At 36.7% G+C, this 26,205-nt stretch overlaps 1 protein-coding gene across 3 annotated transcripts in view; it reads right to left on the bottom strand.

The window, feature by feature from the left end:
- Positions 1-26,205, bottom strand: part of LOC144433669 (calcitonin gene-related peptide type 1 receptor-like) — a 70,641-nt gene that overhangs the window by 27,267 nt on the left and 17,169 nt on the right. For 2 of the 3 annotated variants that reach the window (XR_013480802.1, XM_078122016.1), the window contains exons 2-6: positions 9,111-9,200; positions 8,652-8,708; positions 6,189-6,306; positions 3,544-3,654; positions 380-483 (exon numbers count right to left, since the gene is read on the bottom strand). Coding sequence is in view for 2 of the 3 variants with exons in the window: in XM_078122016.1 (XP_077978142.1) it covers positions 380-483; positions 3,544-3,654; positions 6,189-6,306; positions 8,652-8,708; positions 9,111-9,164 (444 nt within the window). In the remaining variant the exon portion in view is untranslated. The remainder of the gene's footprint in view (positions 1-379; positions 484-3,543; positions 3,655-6,188; positions 6,307-8,651; positions 8,709-9,110; positions 9,201-26,205) is intronic. The other variant, XM_078122017.1, reaches the window with a different exon arrangement.

Below are 26,205 nucleotides of genomic sequence, written 5' to 3'. Positions count from 1 at the left end.
AGTACGCAGACCAATGAGACTGAGACCACTAATTAGTGGTCTGAGTCCGAGTCTGAGAGTAGTAGTAGGAGCACCATGCAATATGGTTCAGAAAGGTATACACAACACACGTATCATCTGGTCTTTGTCAAATGAATGTTGAGAGCAAAGTAACCAGCTCCATAGATACTCACTTCCAAAATAACCCCGGCCAAATACTAAAAGAAATTGTTAATAATCTAAACTTATGTTATATGATGTCACAGTACTTGTATGAATTGAAAGTAAATACCAAATCTTTTAACACCTAGTCTTTAGTTTGGTATAAAATAAAATTATACAAAGCCTTGAGCAATTAGAAAGTGTAGTGTATATGTAGACGATTTATTTGATGTCTTACCGTATAGACGCTACTGTCACAATTGGTGTAATTTGACCACGTCTGATTTGATTCGGGATGTTTAAACCACTCTCCATTCGGCAAACACACTTTGTGTGCTAATTCTGAAACCGGAAATAAATCATAATTAGATTTCAATTCGGGAAGAAATTGTCACCAATACAAACACTACTTTTCAAATTGGTTTCGATATCTGCAAGTCAACTATGTATATTGATTACGTGACATTCCCTTGCGGTACACATTATACACAGAGTCTTTCGAATTCCCCCCTAACGAATCAAGAATTGCAAATGGCGGTTTGTTCATGATTGTAAAATCTTTGCAGGTTATAAACACGGCATATATACATCTCACGAGACGTCAATTTATTGTGAATGTGGACACAGTTCGTGAACCAAGGAGGACCTCAATATTTTCTGCAATCACTAATATTCAATCATAGACGTATTTGCTAACACGTAACGGGACAGAGTGGTTTCTAACTCAAGTGTTATTACTCTCTTCGCGGATATCGTATACCTATACATTTCTCATTTTGTTTTCAGTGCAGGGAATATGTCACTGTCAGCTCGTTTTATGTTTCAACCCGTTGGATTATTACGCTACAATATATTTAACCCTTGTGATTTCGACTGTAAAGCGGTTGGATAATCTGCTCTATGCGATAGCTAATCTGTCATTCAACTCAAAAATCTCTAACTTCCGGAAAGTCATAATTTTAATTAGATCGAATCAATCTTGTAGCAATGAGCAATTCAAAGAGAGAAGTTTGTGTTCAATCACGTCTGAACTGAGGGCGAAGCTGTGATCCAATTGATGATACCCAGGGGATCCAGTCGCCAGGCCGTATGCCTCCTGGGTCAGATTCTCTTTAACTGCCTCCATTGATTCATTATTCCTTCTGACATTGTACATCATAACTTCACTTGTAACACTATATATCAAAAACTTGTTCAGAGGTATCCATCTTTCGCTATGTATATTCAATCGCTGTGCATAATAGACGATGAGTGCGTGATAGTTATAGAAAGGGCACTGCGAGGCGTCCATAGATATAATTCATTGGGGGGAACAGCTCATCATATGTATTGATATAATAGGCACTATATCGGAGATGAACACATAAAGGTCGTAGATAACATTCACGAGGGAACATCTTATGATGGTCTTACACATAATTCATAACGGGCAATGCAAGCTTGAAGGCGAAGACGATCGCATAGATTGAAAGAATCCCTTCTCATTGATAGATCTGTAATGTCATTTATTTAACAGATCAACCGTGGGGTTAGCCATGCATGGTATGATATCATGCTGCGATCACCAAAACGATGTTTGTTCTGTGAAATTATGGATGATCTTTGTATCGATGCATACGTGGATGCTACCAAAGCTAGACAGCGACTCATCCTAGAAAGATTAATGACAGGTGCCGTTGGAAGTCCTTCAAGGTACATGATTAAATTTGATCTTTTTTGTGGGTACGCCAACGCTGGTTTTATAGGAGACATGGACTATGTATCTATGTTTTATTGCGCTAGCAAATGATATCTGTCAATGAATAGGAAAGATATAGTGATTGGAAACATTTTTTAAAAAACCCCACACATTGACATTGTGTTTTGACCTTGAACAGAACAAAGTGTTTGCTAAATTTATGTCACAACAGCTTTTATAATACACATCAAACCATAAAATTTATATAAGTGAAAGTAGTCTGTAGCTTAGCGAGTATGAAAAAAACTTGCTGTTTTGACCTTGAATATTACCAAATTGAATGTTAAAGGTATAGACCAGTCTCATCATTGGCAATTTTTTTAAGTGTGTCCATAATCTGTAGTATCTATATAACCCCTAGCATATATCATAGATCCTAATTTTGATTCTTACGGTCTTGAAGATGCTGATCAAGGTCTACTAAATACATTTATAATAGAAAGTTTGCAAATTGAAATATAATGAACTTTATAAACTTCATATGTGTCAAAGTTCCACACATGCATGTATAAAGTGTATTAATAGAATTGTGATTTTTATAGCTACAACGGCTGCCTTAGTTAGGCAATATTGTTTTAAGAATTACAGGATAGTACGTATTGGACACTTGCTATATCATAAATTTGTGCAACGTTTGAATGGAATCGGCCAGAGTATATGATCCATGAAGCGATTCGACTATGTACAAGCACATGAATGGATGATGTACTGATAAAAATGTCCCCGCTGATTGGTTCTATCAACGGTGTAGGCTGGGCTTTGTGGAGGATCGTGTCATTATATTCTAAAGGTAAATTTTTAAATTTAAGATATGTTTTCCAAAACCGTTTGCCGTTGTACTTAATGACAAGTGAACTGTTGATATTATTCATGCCTACTGATTGGCTTCACATAGCAAAATATTTAGATTTTATATTCACATTCTAGTTGTCATAAGTTGGAGAGGCGGTGGTTGGTCAGCTGCTTGGCCAGTCTGTTGTAGTTACGCCATTTATGGAATTGTGTATGTTTGTTTGTTTGTCTGTCTGTTGTGTGTGTGTGTGTGTGTGTGTGTGTGTGTGTGTGTGTGTGTGTGTGTGTAGGTGTGTGTGTGTGTGTCGGTCTCTCTCACTCACTCACTCACTCTCTCTCTCTCTCTCCCCCCCCCCTCTCTCTCTCTCTCTCTCTCTCTCTCTCTCTCTCTCTCATGAAGCAACGACAATTGCAGCATGCAGTTGGGAGGGACTCTATATCAGTCATAGACACCTGTTGCTTGTGTTCAAGGACACAATTAGTCAGGCGTATTTTGTTTGATACACGTGGATTAACTGGCTTATTTTTTTGTGAAAATTTTCATTGTTCGTGGAGCAAGATGACAAAAATATGAGCAAAACTAGTCTTGTATCGATCGTTTTTTAAACACACTGACAAAGGTGTTCATCGACTAATCTAAATGAATGCATTAACTTTATCGATCGTACATCCCATCCCATTCCAAGTCCTGCCTTGTTTACAACATGTTGTTTATCATTTTATCATCCTTGGCTTTGAATAACACAATAAACAGGAGTGTATTTTTCTCTCTGAAATCTCATAGGAAATGTCCTTATTAGGAGTCTAAAAGTGGGTACTAAGTATATTTGGGGCGGTACAGGCTTTCGTTTCCTACTCGTTAATTTACTTACTCGATGGGTCCGACTTCGGAATGAATTCGGGACAATTTGTATAAGCGATCTCCCCAGCTTTGGTATCGCCCCAACAATTCCATCCATCATATGTCCTATTACAGTATAATCCTGAAAGCCAACAAAAAAACCACACCTGTTTTATATAGTTAACACATGATGTATACATATGAAGACACAAGCATTTCGCTGGCACACGCTTTTTTCCTTACCACTTGACCAGTGGTCGGGAACAAGCCGATTGTACAGTTTATTTGCAACTACTATGAGTGAAACGTTTACTGCTTTCTGAAAAAAAAATCAACTTTATCAACTCTGATATCAAATGATAATCTTGCAGCCAAGGATTACGTGGGTTGAGTTGACCGACTATTATGGGATATAGGTGTGAACCGTAATGATGTTTTTGACAGGAAAATTTATTTTAGTAGAAAAGTATAATCTCGTTAGTCCTATAATAAAATCTGCATATACATAGGGCTTTATTTATCTGCTATGTAAACCAGGCAATAATTGCTCACATTCAATCGCAAAGTCATTACAAACGAATCTCGCCATAACCCTAAGGCTATAATAAAGTAGTTTTACGTTAACTCGTTTGTACAAAACCCGACATGTAATACCGGATAACAACATCTGTTCACTACACTTATCGCTATTTATTTCCCACGGAACACAGACTACCACAATACGTAATGTTTTCGCTACTTTGAGTTGCCTTCCTATTGGTTAAATACAATGTCGCTTTATCATCGGTTTACATATCATTACATCAAAACCATATTCCCTCGGATCATATCATTATACGGCTGTTGAATCAGTCGCACAAATTCCGGTTTCGCTATTATTTTGTTGTTTGCGCTGTGCCATATGGGCCAAACGCAATGTTGACGGTTCGTGAGAATTTGGTTGTAATGCAGACTTTGTTTGAAAGGTCCCCATCCATCTCCATAGCACTGATAGTGATGGTTCAGCTTAGCTATACCACTCTTATATCTAGTGTCCAATTCAGCGATAGTATTACGCGGCCATTCCGTTCATTATTTTGTCGACTTCAGCTGGGTAAGATTAGATTTCAGCATGATCTGCTTGCTGTTTTTTCAAAGAGCCAGACAGATATACCTGCAATTATACCTATATCAATCAGGCTCCGTACATGTTACCAAGTGTCGGATTACACAATTTGAAATGAAATAAATTATGATTGACATATGTATTTCCACCGGCCATATAGAAGCTCTTGGCATCGGAAAACATAGCAAAATCCCATCAGACAGAACATATCTCAAATTTATATAATGTTCGTGCTTTTGGACTAAATATTCATGTATCAGTGAATTTTTGATTTTACCTTATTAATTAAGTTCACTATTTTAACCTTGCTTTCTTTAACCATCGCCATATTTTGTTGCTGCCATATAGAACTACCCATGATTTGTCAAATATCATATGGGTGTGTATACCACATGTACCTTTAAGTGCACCGTGGACAAATAAAAGACAGAGTTTAACAATTCTACTAAGTACTTTAGAGTAATCGTTGTACCCTTTTCTACACAACACATGGTTGTTATACTAGTAACCTAGATATTAGGTACTTCTACAGATGGTTATTACCTAGTTTTTAGGTATGGAGCTTTGGTCAGATTGAAAGTTTTAATACAGACTCATAACATGTACATCTCAACAGTTACTATCACCGAATAGATATGTATTTGAATGAACGAACCTAGTTTTAACTCCTCTGACCGAGTACGTACTTACTCGGTTCCCAAACAGACAAACTACCCTGTTCACGATTTACTTGTGCTCATGAAGCAGTTTCTTTCTTCGACTCAGGTCAAATCAAATAAATAGTGTGTTTCCGGTAATCCGACCTACCCTAGATTTTAAACTGCTGACCCTAAACATTTTTCACATGCAAAAAGGTAAAATCATGACAATTTACTACCCTGTTCACGATTTACTTGTGATTATGAAGCAGTTTTTTTCTTCGACTCAGGCCAAATAAAATAAATAGTGTGTTTCCGGTAATCCGACCGACCCTAGTTTAAGCTGCTGACCCTAAACATTTTTCACATGCAAAAAGGTAAAATTATGACAATTTACTTCTATTCCCTTTGTAGCTTTTCTTGCCAAATTTAAAGTATCTTTATTGGTTACTTTTTAAAAATCACATCCCAGAGAGAAACGATGTCTTTTCAGCTATAGCAACACATTCTGCATATTGTGATTAGCTATAACAGCACAGTCTGCATATTGTGATTGTCTTCTTCTGAATCACATAATGTCTTTGTTTACTTTCTTTTATAATACCTAATCAATTGTCATGGAAGTATTGTGACCAACGAGTATCTTGTCTTTTGGTCGAAGTAATTAAAAGAAAGAAAGTGTGAAATAAAATAAAATCACGACAAACATTTAAAAAAAAATAGTTTTACTTTATCAGAAATAACTTGATCTAAGCTTAAATAATTTGCAATGATATAACAACTTTAGGCTAAGGTTAGTTTCTCACACTGATATTCAAAGTGTGAGGATTATAGCTATGATAGAATGATTATTCCTGAAACTCGAACTTTTAGTTATATACCATTTTTTACAGCCTAGGTTTTGCTATACGGGTGAGTAAACTCGTGACTTACCGCCATCCGTTGGATATGGGTCCGTCATCAGCCTTTCCTCACATTCTATCCTTTTCTGAATTTGCTGATCAATTTGTTGTGATGATAAGGTGACATACGTGTCTCCCCACATAAAGCCCTGTACAAATAAATCCAAGAAGCCATCGTTACCAAAATGATCGGTTTGCAGGGTTCAAGGTGTCGTTCTTTCAGTCGGCGTTATGACAGCAGTGTTTCCATAATACTTTATGTTAATATTAAATTCTTTTCGTACATGTACCCTTGTTGAATTGCACATTCAAAAAACAGGGTATTTTGTCTAAACACTAGATGTTAGATACAATACTATGGACTCTGGAGCATTTTGTTGCTTGCTGGTGAATGATTTTAATGGTGTCTTAATGGGATGGCTAACACATAAATGAATGCCAGGAGGGAAGTACGTATCATGCCCATATCAAGTCACATCATTCTACGACATTTGTACGGTTAGTATTGGCTATGGAAGTAGCTGCCATTCGACCTCTGAATAACACCATGCACGAGTAAACAACGGCTCGTGAGAATAAAATCTGGTACTTATTGACTAGTATGACATCTTCAGTGCTGGGGTAATAATGTTCACTCACTCACTCACTCACTCACTCACTCACTCACTCACTCACTCACTCACTCACTCACTCACTCACTCACTCACTCACTCACGCACGCACGCACGCACTCACTCACTCACTCACGCACGCACGCACTCACTCACTCACTCACTCACTCACTCACTCACGCACTCATGCACGCACGCACTCACTCACTCACTCACTCACTCACGCACGCACGCACGCACTCACTCACTCACGCACGCACGCACGCACTCACTCACTCACTCACTCACTCACGCACTCATGCACGCACGCACGCACTCACTCACTCACTCACTCACTCACTCACTCACTCACTCACGCACTCATGCACGCACGCACGCACTCACTCACGCACGCACGCACGCACTCACTCACTCACTCACTCACTCACTCACTCACTCACGCACTCATGCACGCACGCACGCACTCACTCACTCACTCACTCACTCACTCACTCACTCACTCACTCACTCACTCACTCACTCACTCACTCACTCACTCACTCACTCCCTCACTCACTCACATGCAGCTAGGTGGAAGAAAAAGTGAAGCGGCAGTGTGTTTTCAATTTTACTCTGATCACGGTCTTGGAATCCATGCAGCAAGGGGAATGCGTGTGTATATTCAGCTACATGCATCAATACAATATATGTACTGTACCAATCTCAGCAGTAGTGTGCACAGTGCATTGCTGTGTAGTACGGCTTCCCTATAAATATTTACAATGAGTCTTTGTGTGTATATGTTTGTCCTTTTATGTATCTGTCTGTCTGTCTGTCTGTCTGTCTGTCTGTCTGTCTGTCTGTCTGTCTGTCTGTCTGTGTATGTATGTATGTATGTATGTATGTATGTATGTATGTATGTATGTATGTATGTATGTATGTATGTATGTATGTATGTATGTATGTATGCATGTATGTATGTATGTATGTATGTGTGTGTGTATGTATGTATGTATGTATGTATGTATGTATGTATGTATGTATGTATGTATGTATGTATGTATGTATACTGGCAAATACGACTTGACATTGACCATTATCCCATTCAGCCGCACTGACCAGCTGATAAAATACAAATACCTTACCACACAATCTGGTTGCACCTTAAAAAATGATAACGATTTTACTGTAATCCATTCATAAGTTGATCCATACTTGATCAAGACCAGTGTGTCTTGATACATCGCATAATGCTTACACTCTACCAAATTATAGAACCCAAACATGATTAAGTGTGCTAGGCAGTTTAGTCAAATTTAGTCCCAATTTAAAAAAAATAACCACCTTAACATTTTAGTTTCCATGACTCTAATTCAGTTATTACTTTTGGGATTAAAGCGCAAATTAAAAGTCAAAATGCTGAGGCCTTCTGTGAGGTAGTACGGTAACAGTAAATCGATAACCGCATCACCTCACAATGTTAAGAAAGAAAAAAGCGATGAAATCAGTATGAATATCAAATGCATATCCGAACTCAATCATAACTGGCCATTTTTCCTGTGAAGGTTAGCCTTTAGTACACCCGAGACGTAGTATTAATGAACATACGTCAGTGAAATATTATTTCCCCCGGCGTTCAGTTGACCCAATGTTATATTAAAGTAATATCGACTAAATAAAATAACCAATGTAAATCATACTATAGCACATAACATATGAAAATAAAGGGGAAAAAAGAAATAGAAAATTAGTGTGTTAATGGGTTAATTGTCAACATGCAATACTGTGATAGAATCATCACCAGTCTAGAATAAAAAAAAGAAAGGATATCAATCGAAATAAGTCTACGAATGAAAAAGGTCCGAAAATGAATAATAATAATAATATAATATCTCAGATGTTACCTCTAACCAGGGGATATCCGTGGTATAAGACTCCCCTCCGTCGGACAATCCAACTATCTGGATATGGGAATGGATTGGGGTGGAGACGTTGGGAAGAGAGAAGGAAGCAGGGATGATAGAAACAATACGTATATATTTAGATCGTTAGCAAAAGGATCAGACATTAGTTAGCACCGGAGTTTGGAAGACATTTTGCTGTAATGAAGATGATTGATGTGTAATATGTAACAATCACTCTGGACCTTCATAATAGGATTAATACAATATTTACAAAATGAATTGGCAGTTTGTTGACAGTGACGGTTTTGTTGTAGCTAACACAATATCGATTTTGTATAGTTTGAACGTTATGGAACGTACGTGTCTCTCTCTCGTTTTACACATGCACGTATGAACCCCAACCGACTGACAGAGTAATAGCAGAGAGGAAAAATTGACGAAGCATAAACTGTGGCTCACCTGAAATACGAGCATCACCACTAAAACTTCTTTGCAAAATAATCCAGTCCTCATGTTAACGCAGTTTAAACTTGTTCACTATCTTTAGTTCTGCAATGAATTACACAAATGTCACACAAATGAACTCCATCGCCGAGTCAAACGAAAAAAAGGATGGGTATCCCCTACATATCCATATCGGTGAATATTAGTTTCAGCAAAAGCTGGTCAGTGCAGCTACATATGCGAGACTGTCACAACAGAAGGCCACCTTAGCACTGTGCTCCACCTTTCTCTCGCTAAACTGATATGTACACCCGCCATTCAATTATTCATTGAAATCGAAAGTGCGGCTCAATTTGAACAGGGCATGCGCAGGTTATCGATTTCCAGCTTGTTTTGGTGAACATTCGATCGCAACTAAACGCAAAGTCGGTAACATGAACCTGGCTGATACATTGCGCAATTTGATTTGTTAACTGAGTATAAAATGACCAGCGGGATCATATCATAAACACTTTAATGAACGGCCCAGATCATGAAATAACATGACAATATGAGCCATGGCATGGGTAATGGGCGAAAGGGACAGACATATTACGTCAGAATAGCGAGCATATCTACGTCTGGCACTGGCGAAGCGAGTGTGGGAAAAGGCGAAGTTGTTGTGTTTAGTTCGCTTTGTCTTAACTTACTAATGCATACCTTTCTCTATTCAGTATTCTCCCAAGTTGTATAATAGATATCACTATATGCCTGCTAATTGTTTTGTTATCTTTTCTCTTGGGATTTCAGACGTACAAAGTTTTTAATTACGGTTTTAAATTATTAATTAAAAACTACAATTCATAATTGCTTGGAGGGTTAATTTTTAAGTTAATCCACAGAAGTCTTTCAAGTGAATAATGGCATTTGGGTAGCTACCACAATGAAGCAGTGTTACGGGATTAATCTCGATAGATGACAGTATACAACGCCATAATATACTTGTCGTCACATTTTTTGACATTTCGTGAAAATGTAACAAATGAACTATAGCATGTTTCACTCATTATGCTTTTAAAAATGAGAAACTAAGCTTCATACAGTGCTTCCATTATTTTTTCTGAACTGTATATTTTGTGGTGTATAAGCTCTTTGGGCTTGTGGCATTCATCATGCAAGTAAACTTACTACAGTTGTCATCAAAACCGCTCCGATGCGTTTATACGTTTAAGTACTATATATGGAAAAACGACGGGAAAGAAAAACACAGCAGATATCTAGGAGACATAAATTTAGAAAACGTGACACGAGATTAACTCCCGCTTCAAAATTTCAGACATCTGACCTTTGATGAAATAATCTTTCCTCGGAACGACTTCAACGATATGTTTGGCTTCAGTGCCTTGTTTTAAAACCCCCCCAAAAATCTGTGTTATTTACTAGATACGCTTAAACGATCAAGACGTACGAATGTATTCGTTACAGCTATTCTGATGTCGTTCCAGTAGAGTGAGCTAAAGAAAAAGTGTTTATGGATAATGACCAGAAACGTTGTGTCTCTGGAGGCATCAAGTGACAGCAGACTACTAATTGTAGCAAACATTCAATAGTATGTTTGTTGGTGGACATCTTACTCATCAATAGATTCCGAGCACTATCAAATATTCCTGGGGCCATCGTGGATTGAATGCAGAATCCCTATCTTCAATTTTCCTCACAGGCATATGTGTAATAAGAAAAATAAAACAGCTGAAGACAACGTAAAGTTTCTTATTTCGACATCCCACCAACATTTAGACATTTTTTATTAACCAAAGCTGTTACATCAAAGTTCTTACTGTATATATATATATATATATACTAATCAACAACGACAAAACAAAATAAATTGAATCCTTGTTTATAGATAAAGCAGCTCTTTCTCCCTTTCTCCCCCCCCTCCTCTCTCTCCCTCCCTCCATCTCGCCCTTCCCGCTCTCTTAGTCTCTCTCCGTCCCTCCCCCTCTCTCCTTTCAATCCTTCCATCTCTCTCCCTACTTCCTCTCTCTCACTCTCTCCCTCCCTCCCTCTCCCTCCACCCCACCTCTCTCTCGCTCTCTCTCTCTCTCTCTCTCTCTCACACACACACACACACACACACACACACACACACACACACACACACATATATCGTCACCAGTTACTACACGACCTGGTACCAACTATAAACTAACTATATAATCGATAATATAGAACTTTATACCAAGTATCAAACTATGTATCAAACATCCAGTTATATACCAGCACTATAACTACATGTATATACGTACTATCCGACTATACGTTAATAATTGGACCATATATCGAGTGTCAGACCGACTATATACCGGCTATACATAAACTGTGATTAGACTACATATCAACTATCAAAGTATAAACCAACTACACATACATGTAATGCAACTTAAATAGCTACGACATGCCCATACCTTGTTCTAACTCACATTCATCGTATCTCTTCCAGGGTAGCTATCACATGATCCCCAGATTGAAGAGAAAGTTATGGACAAAGTGCATAATAATTGTCATTTATGGTCAACTAACGTTACATTTTATATTTCAGATGGGATCATGGATTAAAAAACAATATTTTACTATGCTTCGAGATTTATGTCCGGAATTCAAAACGTTTCGTAATCAGAGACATTTTGTTCCCATGACATCATATTGTTTGCCTAGATGACGACAGATTGGAAAGACATCACCGTTTGATTTATTTGTCTCTATCGGTCAAAACATGACCAGACACGCTTTTTTGACAATTTTAAAACTTCGAATAGTTTGAGATTTTTTACAAGATATATCTATAATACAGACGTTTGTTTAACTATAGTACTGTGATATGTGATGTTGTTTCAGGAATACGCTATTATCTAGTAGAGATTTATGATAGTAGATTGGATGAGATATAGTGTGTTTGTGCGAGAGAGAGAGAGAGAGAGAGAGAGAGATAGAGAGAGAGAGATAGAGAGAGGAGAGAGAGAGGGAGGGAGGGGGAGAGGAGAGAGATAGAGATAGAGAGAGGAGGGAGGGAGGGAGGTTGGGGGAGGGAGAGAGAGAGGGGGAGGGGGAGAGGAGAGAGATAGATAGAGAGGAGGGAGGGAGGTTGGGGGAGAGAGAGAGAGACAGAGAGAGAGAGAGAGAGAGAGAGAGAGAGAGAGAGAGAGAGAGAGAGAGAGAGAGAGAGAGAGAGAGAGATTCTGCAAAGTCGTGCATAAGAATAAAAGAAGTGTGTGAAATATTGAATGCTGTACTCACGAGGTCCTAGTTTGATGTATTATAATAATCTGTTATTTATTAGAAAGACGGTGACATAAAATAAGACACGCGTCAAACCAATATTGTCATTGTATTTCATATCAAACAGGTGATAGTTTAATGACTCGTCTCAGGGCTGTTATAATTTGATTTCTAAACCGTGTTTATTAGGTGATTGTACATCATATCTTTGAATCACCCACGTTGAAACTTTAACGACTGCAGTTACGAGAGACTGTTGCAAGCCTAGCATTACCCGACTACTCTAGCATGTATGGAACACTATGTTTATCGAATCGGTTCCTTAGGGAACAAGCAGAATTTACAGCGGAGGGAGGGGTGGGGGTGGCTGAAGAGAAATATTTTGATCAACATTTCTTTCGCAACCCTTCGCGCTCTCAAAACAATTTATGGTTCTCCAAAATGAACCAAAGAATTTTCATAGAACCCCAACCCAAGGACTAGACAGATTTTATGTGCAATACACGTACGGTACCCCCACTATACTCCCCCCTCCACTTCCTTTGTTCTGGAGATGTACAATTGTACGGCACACTACATTAAAATAACTGTGGTAATCGACTTCAGCATCCATACATAATAAGAGATTTCTTTATGCGGACTGTGAAAGGAGATCTAGAGGTCTCACATTGGCTGTACCTCGGACACACTAAGCCAGCAGGGCTTTCCTCTCCAATCTTGATGTTGGGCAGAAACAGAATCCCCAAGATTGCTAGTGGGAAAGGTGTGGGAGAGGGTGTCCCTCTCCTACGGTGAGCACTTTTTTTAGAGTACCTGAATATTCTTCTCTGCAATACCCTAAATTTTACTCTCAATGCATTTGATAAATTATGGCTATACTGCCTACAGTTTAACCTATAAAGAGACTTTAATGCAGACACATGCATTGTCATTCGCTTGGTTATCGACTACCTCATAATTAAATATATGGTAGGTAAGTGAATTTTGCAAACGTACAAGGTAAACGACTGCCCGTGCTGAGGTTTGATTTTGTTCAAAGAGCCAATTTCACTCTGTATGCATGTATGTATGTATGTATGTATGTATGTATGTATGTATGTATGTATGTATGTATGTATGTATGCATGCATGCATGTATGTATGTATGTATGTATGTATGTATGTATGTATGTATGTATGTATGTATGTATGTATGTATGTATGTATGTATGTATGTATGTATGTATGTATGTATGTATGTATGTATGTCTGTCTCTCTGTGTGTGTGTGTGTGTGTATGTATGTATGTATGTATGTATGTATGTATGTATGTATGTATGTATGTATGTATGTATGTATGTATGTATGTATGTATGTATGTATGTATGTATGCATGCATGCATGCATGCGTGTGCATGTATGTATGTATATATATATATATAGTTGTCTGATGAACGCATTGAGCGTGAAACTCGGAGTTACAACCAAGCACCTCAAGTTCCAACCAACCCACTTTGATTATTCCCGCCCTGCTTACCCAAGCATCGAGCACTCTATTCTACGAGTTTGATACTATTTACTATATATATATATATATATATATATATATATATATATATATATATATATATATATATATATATATATATATATATATATATATATATATATATATATATATATATATATATATATATATATATATATATATATATAAATGTACACACTATACATATGTAATATATATTAAGTAAGGCATACACATTCTCATAGCCGTCACCCGCTTCGTTATTTAGGCTTATTGCGGCGAAACTGCAAGAAATTTTGCAAATTTACTCAGTAAACTACCGCTCCTGAGATTCAAATCATGAGCAAAATATTTTGTGACCCCCTGTCAGACCATCAGAACTTTCACGCGCCCCCCCCCCCCCATTTTCATGACCCCCCCCCCCGCCGTAAATTCTGCTCATTTCCTTATCTCCCATCTGTGGTTTGATTTTTACGTGTTGTTTTTCCTGATTATATATTTACATGTTGTGTGAATTGTTAGGAAATGTCAGTGTGTCAGACTGTTACAATTCACGTGGTGTGATACATAGATGACAACAGGCTACATGAAATGATCACAATGTATACAACAACCTAGAATATATAACGATTCCTTATGCAGTCACGATATGGCCACGTTTAATAGGAACTTGTATTAATATCAAGTTAAGATGCACTATGTTTCATCATTTGTACGTGACCGGATACATTTACATCCTGTGTATATTGCCATTGCGTTCAATATTGAATTCGTCGACACGTCTCGAAGCCGATCTTCGACTCTGTAGGTTGTCCCACTGTGTTGACAGCATGCAATACAGGACGGCGTTAATTTAAACATTGAATATTATAATAAAATAATCGACCAATAGGGTTAGCCTATTCCCCAGCCGGACTGTTAATTACTTCAATTGTATCCCCGTTCCCCTGGGGACAAGGAGTGCTGTCGTAAATACTGTAGGCCCGTGAGGGAAGTGTCTCCACTAGTGCCAATTTACAGCCAATTCTACACGTATTTTAAAGGCCTAGGTCACATTTTGCAAATGACACTGTAATAATCTACTTTCCCTACTAATCTAACACTCTTGTGAATTCACTGAAATCAGTACGAAAAGACACTTGTTTAAATGAAGGCCTAGCTGGAAACAAAATAAGCACATAGTAACATATTACTTTGCTTTTATCATTGAGATGCATGTTTGAGGGCTGTACTGTCTTGTGGGGAATGTCTCAGTACCACACACTTTAAATCCTGGGGTACCAGTTAAATTGTTCTACACCGACGTCATTATGGTGTACCAGCTACTTGAATTGATTAGATCCCACAGGACTATTTTAACCAATAAGAAACCTGGAAAATGTATGTCAGGAGAAAGGCTTGAACTGCCAAGAGACATCCTAGCAATCTGCCATTCTAGAGGTTCAATATATAAGGTGGAATACATTATGGCAGTTTCTTAGTTGATCGATTTAGAAAAAATATAAACAATATTTATATATACATGTAGAAGTATGGGCAGCAATGTGGAATTTCGCATTACGTTTACAAACTCTAATTGACAATTCTTGACAAATATCCGAGTTACGCATCATCGAAAATTGCCATGGACTGTGAAAGAAGAGAAACGCTAATCGAATCCGCCGTTACTTGTAGGCTTTCAAAACTACTTGAATATCTATGACAACACCGGTAAACTATTTTCCCAATCATGAAAATAACTCAATGGGTATTTTGTAGGGTATTAAATCAGTACGTCACACACCCACGTTTGTTACTAGGGAGATTCCTATGATGAAACAATAATAGAGCTCAGGTGCCGATGTGTTACTTCAAACTCACTCCACATATCAGTAATAATGTACAAATAATCCACCATGGCCAGCAGCAGTAGGTGAGAGCAATTATTCAGAATGGCAGTAAGATATACACTGATGCACAGGGGTTTGATTATAAATATATATCAGTGAACAGTGTGATGACAATGATACACAAGCCTCCCATCTCCGTTCGCTATTGTTATGTTGTGGCAATAGGGAACTTGCAATCCAGACTGAGCATGCTCAGACGCTGCTATTCGGCCATATTTGATTCTGTTGCAAAACAAAGTGATGTACATATGTCCCCATATATATATATATATATATATATATATATATATATATATATATATATATATATATATATATATATATATATATATATATATATATATATATATATATATATATATATATATAGTATGCTACCTTTGTGCTAGGTTTCGTTGAAATCATTTGGTTCTTGCTATGAGGGTGAACGCACGCACGCACGCACGGATGGACGGACAGACGGTCGGAACCCAACGTATAAGCCCTCTCCGGGAGGTGCCGTGGGGGATATTAATCACTGCTGAGATACATTTACGAAATACGTTACTGCTATATCAAACAGATAATACTTGTTTTTCAAACAAGATTGGAAGTGTCTTGTAAATTTGCTGTATTTGTTCTTCAAATATGTGACATCTGATACATCACAAGAAGATGGATAGAACATATATATTAAAGGAATTAGATAACTTATATATGAATGATGGTATCTGAAGTTTGCTATATCGAATGTCTTCAAATCTAGCCTGACAAAGCAAAACTCCTTCGTTTCATCTGTTTCTTACAGTACCAAAAATCAATGTTATATGTTATATGTAATATGTTGTGATCGATTAGTAATCGATAGATGACGCCAGACCTAGCCCTACCACACACATCAATCATTGTGTCTTCCCTACAATAAATACTGCCGAGCTCTTCCAAAACTTCAATTATTGAAATATTTATTTGTGTCATTGCCATAGTTACAAACAAATACGTATCCGTCACAACAACCTTTCTGCTGTCTCCTAAAATATTACCGGCACCGAAGACAAACTTCGTCTATATATTTAGCTATTTATTTTCGTTGTTCACTACAGGTAAACACGTCAATAACAGAAATATATCAGAAAAACATCCTGAGTATACATGTACATTCATAACAACATACCATTTGTTGAGGTGGGTGGGTGGGTGGGTGGGTGGGTGGGTGGGTGGGTGGGTGGGGGGGAGGAGTGTTGTTTTTATGAAGAGATTATTTGCAATCATGTCGCTGCTATATATTTTTCGATCCAAAATCGAATATGTAGGATGATGATGCGAACATTTTGCTTTATATAATTTAATTCCAAAACAAGACACCACACTATAAGATAACACCGTGTAGTACTGCAACCAGCAAAACTATACAAATACACATACACACAGACATATATCAATTCATCCATCCGCACATGACATACACACATCCATCCATCTACCCATTATCCACCCATCCGTCCATCTCTACCCATCCACCCACCACCCATCTATCCATCTATCCAAATATCCATATATCTATACATATCCGTCCGTACATACATACATACATACATACATACATACATACATAATTAATAAATCATATATATATATATATATATATATATATATATATATATATATATATATATATATATATATATACACACACACATACATACATATACATACATACATACTTACACACACCCACAGACAGACAGACATACACACACAAACAAACAAACAAACAAACAAACAAACAAACAGACAGACAAACAAGCACACCATATATAGTTACGCATATATGAACACTACACAAAGTTCACCTGTGCTAAAAGACACGAGTCAGTGATTGTTGTGTGTAAGCAGTATACAACAGCAATGTTTAACCGGGTTATCCTTTGAACTGGACGATATTCACAAAGATTGCTAAATGTCAGACAGTCTTTCACCTCAGCTACTTAATTGTGATAGGTAGGTGCCGAACAGGAGATGGGAATGATACAGATCAAATGACTACTGCTTGGCTATAAACTACTGATTAAGAGGGTGGGGCATAAAACTTTGAATCACATTCCACAAGTAGAAAGTTACTATACTAGTCATGTCATCTCCATGAATGACGTTTTTGAAGTAGAAGGGGAAAATATCATGAAGAGAACATTGAAGAAGCACGTATCCGTTCAAAATAAGAATAATATCAACGTACGCACGCTACTACACATTCACCAGTTTTCGTATAAACAACATAACTAATTTCGTCTACTTAGCAAATAATGCCTCACTAGTTAGCTTTAATCATGTGCACAGCGACGACGGATTCTTACGTTCTTAAGTATTTATTAATTGTAGAAACACATTACCAAATTACATTAGTAGATTGTTCATTGACAACATGTATTATTTCAAAGCAACACAGCATGGTTTCCTAGTTTAATCACCAACCTGTACTTTTGTAACGACTGTACATGATGGATTATTATTAAGTAAACCAGGAATTACACACGTTTAAGATTTCAATCACCAACTGTTAACTTTCAATAAAACTAAACACGTCATTTTAAAGAACAGGTTACGCAGGTGCATTGCAATAAATGTCTGTACGATAAGGCAAATTATCATTGGAATTATCAATCTACGTAAAGTATTTACAATTTAAAAGAAGTGCGTGCTATTGTTCACCAATATTTCGATGTATTGTCTGTGTTTAGTTACCTGTCATGTAAGAGGTTTTCGTGCATTTCACGATTGTTCCTCAGTTCTTAAATTCACCTCTGTTTATATTCGTTCATTGGTTACCGAGAATGAAAACAATCAGACAGAGTATCCTAAACAGAAGCATCCACGTCACGACATGTTTGAATCTGTACCGTTTTCCCAAATCAGACACACAATATGTCATTTGAAGGATTGCTATAATTAAGGGAATTATGTTTTTCCTACCAAGTAAGGTCGAATTTCAATTTCAAAAGAATGTAAACATGAATTTATTCTTGGTAAACGTTAAAAATTCAAGTCAGCGTGGCAAAACCAGAGATCTAGAATATAGAATATGGAACGAATTACCATTTGAGAATTAAACAATGCCGAACAATGTTGAAGTCAACGTCAAGAAAATAAGCATATTACTTCTAATCTCGTGTCAATGTTAATCTGTACATCCTTACCATTCCATCGAATTTGAACCATCATAACTGTTCGAACTATTTGCCTTTTGTGAATGCGGGATTGAGTTTTCGAACACCATCAAAAAGCTGTACATAGTTCATCTATTTTTATCAGTTGTAAGTCAGCATAAAAACCGTTTAAATTTTCGACTAGTTTCACACCATGAGCGGGCTTTTTCAAAAAGTTTGAATTAAAATATTTTTTTTAATTCTTTACAACACTTTTGAACCTTTACATCTTTAGTTTTTATCATTTTACCTTTTCTACGCCATACAGTTTGTGCTTTACATAAAAATATAATCCTGTGTAATTCTTAGTTTGGATTTTAAATACAATAATTTCTTGCTTTGAGAAAGCTCCCCTGAACTTTATCTATCTTATCTAGTATGTGCATTATCATTATGTATTATATTCAGACGATTAGATGGATGGCGTATTGTTACTTCAATGATTCGTATACAAGTTAGATGTTAGCATATAAATGCGACATCAATTTGTGGATGACAGTTTCCAGAAGACTAAACCACTTTAAAAAATCAGTTAATACCATATTTCTCTTTTTCTATTTATAGACTTTCCAAATAACTATCATCCTAATATAATTTCACTTTTCGACCATGAAAGAAAAACGACATAATCTATCTAGGATTACGAAAAAAAGGTTAAAAGGCCGGAATAATGATTACATAGAAACAAGAGAATGTCCAAATAACAGCATCACAAATTAAGCATGTCAATCAACATTAAAATGTTTTGGGGATAATATTAAACATAAGAAAAGCGGAGACAAGACATTGTGCCCTTGTCTATGAATAAATTACTCATTCAATTGCGAAAAGGGCACTGTGTCAGGTTTCACTACACGACTTCCAAAGGCTTGGTAATATCTCCATTATACTATTCAAAACTAATGCGTAGGTTTGAAAATTTCTTCAAAATCTTCGGTCTAATTTACAATCTCCGACTTTCTTTGACATATTTGGCACCGCCGTAATGAAATTTGAAGTATGGCACGTTAATAAGTATTAAATATTAAAAAGAACATGAGTATTCGCATAGATATTGTGATTTTTATCCGAAAAGGACCAGGCATGTATTATATATAGACTCACTTCGCGTTAACGACGTACATCATCGGCCACTTCTACAAAGACGCGGGTATAATCTTTTCCCGCCATAATAAAATTTGGATGATTTGCCAGTGTTACTTGATCTACAAATAAATGAGACAGAAGTGCGACAGACGACAGTTTCAGGATATCATGAAGTCACTCTTAAGTTAGCCTAGACATTAATGTTACCACGGTTAGTAGTAACATCTAATTCGGAGCTGTTTGCGTGTATTTTTCTATCATTCTTCGTCATGAAGGATTCTTAGAGAAATTGTAGTAGCAACATAAGCGTGTTGACGTCCTTTGTCTAAAATGTATGCAATTCCGAAGTTTGTTTTCCTCTATTTTTTATAGGTTGTACAAGGTCACAAGAATAAAAAAAAAAAATCAAAACTCGATTGATTTGACAAAATAATTGCAACTTGCAAGGCCTCATAACATGTACAAATAAAATGAAAACACTGTAGTAAAATCACTAATTGTGCCACTGACATGGCAAATGGAACAATATTCGTCAAAGCTAAAACAGAGCAGGTACATGAAAACAACACCAAGGATATCAATTGGAAGTGAACTCAAGTGAAAATAAAAGAACAACATAAAAAAAAGATACAACACAACAGTTAAGAACGGCCTACATGACAAGCATTTAGATAACAAGTGAGCCATTTTTGAAATTCAAGTGAAGGCGTGTTGCGCTTAGGCATATATTAAAGACAATATAAAACTATTCTTCAAATCTGTAATGGCTGTACTTCTGATCGGAAGAAATAAATAACACAGAGATCATTTGGAAAACAATGGAAAACCCGAACTAGACACTCACACAGAAAAATATATAATAAAATGAAATAACAAATCTACCTACCCACCTATTCTAAAATTGAGCGTAACCGGAACCACACATTTTTTATTAGACCTAAATAAGAAAATATTCTGTTGAGAACCATGTAAATAGTTCGCTAAGATAATCCATGATCCTAAATAGAAGGCACCATAGTACAAGTAAAGCGCGTCTTGAATAATATAATGGAGATGGGTTTGTAAGTGATGTCACCCATAATATACATCATACATACCGTATTTTTCAACTCGTCAAATTGAAAATATGTTCATCATCGCGAGGGTTTGCAACTGCCCTCCCACTGTAACATATATAAAATGCCTACCACTTGTTTTTCTTGAATTCAAACAGCAGTTGATTAATCCTTAAAATTGACATATTACATACATCTTTACTAAAACTGCACATAAACACTTTGGCTGTAAATGTCCAACCATGCTCTATTTAAGATGTAATATTTCCGAACGTTCCATGCCATATTATAAATTGACAGCGTGAAATGCTCTTATGCAAGTTTATGCACATAGCGAGGTATAGCACAAGACTATGCCATACTATGCATGCATAATATATCGGTGACATAATGGCTTACTGATTTTGTCATTATGGTATACACATTTAACAAACGTACTTTCTATTTTCTTTAAAGGCACAAGAGCTAATTACAATAATATATTAAATTTACACATTTGGTCAAATTTAGTAATAGAAAATCCTTGTCACTGCCTAATCAGTCGGACATTAGCAAATGAAAATGAACTATTTGTCACTAGGCAATGCCTGGGTTATTTCATACACATACAATATGTAGTGTACTGTTTTGCCTGAAGCCTAGATCTATAACAAAATGTGGTAATCTCAGACTACAAATCCAATAGAATATTCAGCCAGTTTCTCCGGTTACATGCTTTGCTGTATTAATAATTCGTTAGAGTCGACAGCCGACCGTTTTAACATTTTACACTAGTTGAGATCTAGTGGATGCGACTGAACTTTGTCCATTTGAGGTATTAACAATAAAAGATATGACCTCAGAGGAAGTCTGCTAGTACGATGACAAACATCTTGAATTCTATAAAAGAAAGTTTAGCCGACTGCTTATTTCGGTGCACTTTTGGATTATAAATACCCAGCTATCCATCATTTATTTGCGTACACATGACGTACTTGGATAACGCCACTGGTTATACCAACACGGAGGGACAGACTTCAAATTATTTAAATCACTAGTAATATCTTTCTAGACTCACTCCAAGAAGGAAATTGCCTTATCAATAAGTCACTGCAACAGACGTTTCAAAAAAAGTAGCAGTACTGAAAATCACAATAATTGCGGAAATGTTTTTCTTTTTTTAATTTCAAATTGTCAGACAATATAGAGAGTGAAGTTTCGCCCTTAATAAAAGCTGGACACATTGTTCCTAGATAAGTTGGATTTCTGTTTATGTAGCTTTTAAATTACGTCGGACACTCGTTGCCTAGACAACGTTGTATTCGCTACGCAGAACATCTTGTCTCTTGAGGAGTGGTAGCATATTATACGTAATATTATGCACGGCACGAATCTATAGAATACTGTGCCACATGTCTGCTCTATTTACTAATTTTAGCTGAGAAGCTAATTATTAGTGGAAAACACTTACAGTGTAAGATTGCAAAATAGAATCTGAGTTCATTATATTGCTTCGATGCACGTTCCTTTTGAAAGGTGCTTACAAAATCAAAGTTTGTTAATGCTTTAATTTACCTTTTAGTTGTTGACCTTAACGATGTCGATGACATGAACGTTTTGAATTCTGGAATGACGTAATAAGTTAATTTTTCTGATGGTAAAACAAAGTTGTTTTGAATTCTGTAATGGCGCACAATAGTGAACTTCATAATAATTAAATTTTTCTGACAGTAAAACAAGTTTTGTCGAATTGTAATAATGCTGTCATGATCGCACAAAAATAATTGTATGGCCGGTCTAATTAAGAAAATTAACAAGTTCCCTTTACCACCACCACCACCACCACCACCACCACCGTACCACCACGATAATGGTATTGTAGGAATTAGGTTGTACCGAATGTATATTGATTACTACACAACTCTCCAGGCACTAATCATTGTAGTTTTGCCGGCAGGCAGGACAATCATTACTCTAACAGTAAAACTCCATAGCACAATTTACGCTGTGCTTCGCCATGTGTGTCAAATCTACTTGTATGTAAGACCGTGTCCACCATAATGACATAGATGGGTAATTCTAAAGTAAGATTACTCTAATCAATATTATTATAATTATAGCTTTACACGTATCAATTAAGATGTTACTATCCGTCCATCCATCCATCCATCCATGCATGCATGCATTTGAAAACCAGCTCGCAGCATTGGCAAATGTACTATAATATGTCTCCACCGACTCAAACCCATGCAGTGTTCTGTATGAAGTCGCATTTTCGGCATTTTGGAAACCAAATATATGACTGTATAAATAATTTGAGAGCGCATTGCGTATTCGATATAGACCTTATGCTTGCATATTAAAGTGTACTAGAATACAGATCCAGAGAATAAAGCTGCCTTAAAGTGTTTACATTTCTAGTTTGATGTACTCAACTCAACTCAACTCAACTCAACTCAACTCAACTGAACTCAACTCTGCCTAGCCTAGATGCTTTTCACACTAGACTATTTTATGTTGTTCGTCATGAACACTAATATCCCGTGCTGTAAATTGGCTACACAGTTTAGGGTGAAGTATGAATTGCCTTAAATTGACCATTAAATCCAAAACCATATTGGCTGGTAATAACGGATGTAGCTAGCCACTGATGTGAAGTCTTTTAAAATCTTACGCTATGATATATGCACACATATCATATCGTTTTTACTTTCATCTGAAGAGTTGCTTAAACTAACGTTATATCATTCAAGATTACTTAATTTATATTCGTTCCATTCGGGAATTTATCATAATTTCCTTTCTCGAGGAGTGTAAATATTTATGTGAATGTACAAGCCAACAACATACACAATCAAGTGTAATCATCACTAGACTGTTAAAGATGTGACCGGATATATGTCAAGTACATTGCACCTGGTGTACGGTATTCGTAAAACACACCTTATAACACAAATCATACACAACCTAAAGGAAAAACTACATCGCCAAGAGTTGTGTTCAACTGTTTTCTAAGACTTTTCAAACAAACAAATGCATACATTTTGAAACAATAACCCAAGTCTCCTCCTCAGTGACAGTATCAGCTTTGTTGCCATGGTTTCTACAAAGTTTCAACCAGCCTAATCTTATAGATGTTCAAAAGATGTTCAGACTAACTTCTCAGATAGTGGACGTAGTCATTTACAAAATGTTTGTATACTAGATTACCTTCCAACCTTTCCAAATTCCATACAACAAACACATGCGTCAGTATAAAAATGGCGAGTTTTTGCAAAGAGCTTTAACAAATGTTGTCTCCATGTATAACTCCAAAACGAAATGTAAACAATTTTTAAATTTGACATCAGTGAGCAAGTCATGACCATCCACTATATAAGCATTATATTGAAAACATATCAGTTCACAAATTAACTTAATTTTGCACCAAGAAATACTAGTAGCTAGATCACCAAAGTTTTCGACAGGCATCCACCACCAGTATTATCATACAAGTTAGGAAATCAGTTTCCTAATCGACTAAAACACAGATTACAGTTGGCTGAATTGTGTTAACCTTCATTGTATTTACAATATTGTCTGAAAAAATGCCGAGATTTATCCAACATGGTCTCCGATCAAATCAGTGATATGTTTACAAGAAGAGCGTTATTTATGGTACATTTATTTATCGCGAATGTGGCTTGCATACTAATGACCTGATTTGCATAGCTAACACTACAATGTTGCGATATTTGAACACTACATTGCATAAAAGCTGTTTCTTTTGAGATATTGGTGGTATATGTTACAAAGGCTTCATAGGACATACAAAACATATTCAATGGATATTAGGCATATAAGAAGTGAAAGTTTCGTATACAAGTTTAAAAGTGTGAAATATATACTTTTTACACTATGCACTATACCGCCGATTTCTACGACTCTTGAATCAGATCAAAGTCGTCAGTACATAGTTTCAGGTGCAGTCATCAATGAAGCTGTTCTTGCGAAAAGCTGTCCTTAGGCAATTTTTCAATGGGCAGGCAATTTTTTCGATCGGTAGCGGTTGGGGAATAAAAAAAGGAAGGACTGGCGAAAGTCTTGATTTTGATACACTGGGAGGGGAAACATGCTTTTGTCTGTAAGGTAACGCACACTGTGTAAGCCAAAATTGGTATAGTGGAAAGCACAAACGCTTTCTTGGTGGGGAGTGGGTAGATCATTCACAGTATTGGTAGGCAGTGGGCTGGCGAGTAAGTTGCAACCCAGTGGGAGGGAGGGAGGGAGGACAGCTTTCCTTCACCCCCAGTGCGAGGGCACATAAGAAAAGCTATTATATACCACCCTACCCATAATGTTGTTTTTTGGGGGTGGGATTCTTTTAAAAACGTCATGTCTGAAACAACATATCATTAATGAAAACTACAAATCTGCCCGTTGGCTGCACCTGTAGTTTACGATTTCATAACGTCTTATAACCACAGGTGTAAATACATGTAATTCACGGTTTTTACAGTTTTGAATGTTCACGATTTGACCCATAGTACCCTGATAACAAATAGAAGTAGTGAAAGATGAAAATGACTGAATAGAAATCAAATTCAAACTTACGTACAGCTGAAAAGTTGTGTAGTTGTAACTGCACCCTTTTTTGCGAGGCCAGAGTGGTCAAATTCTTCTTAGATTAACGGTTTCCATACTCTTTTGTTCAACACAACCCTAGCTAGAAGTCACTATTATCATAGCTTTTTGCGACGTGATCAATTTCTTTCCCTCTCACCTGTGGCATGTTATTTATGGCAGGAGTGCAGTCACATGTAATAAATGAGACCTCCAAAGACAAGGAGAATTATAGCGTGATCGATTGATTCAATTAATTCTATCATATTCAACTCCTCAACACCTAATAGCTCTAAGTATGTAGAAAACTTTCAGTTCCCTAGCGATCAATCTTTGAAAGATTTCAGTGAATTCACGTGTCACCAAACTCAAACTTAATGCTTTCCTGAGGACTATCCAGTGGAAAATTATCACCGTTCAAGGGACATGGCTTACACCTCCCAGAAATACATAAATAATTGTTCACTCTATTGGTAACAACCACGGTTTCCATGGTTACAATCTTCTTAACGCTTTGAAGCCTGCCAGTAATATCAAATTCATAAATATTTA

Source organism: Glandiceps talaboti, chromosome 4 (genome assembly GCF_964340395.1).
Source record: "Glandiceps talaboti chromosome 4, keGlaTala1.1, whole genome shotgun sequence".
Lineage (NCBI taxonomy): Eukaryota > Metazoa > Hemichordata > Enteropneusta > Spengelidae > Glandiceps > Glandiceps talaboti.
The sequence above is the reverse complement of the archived record's forward strand: the minus strand, read 5'-3'. Positions and strand labels throughout refer to the sequence as shown.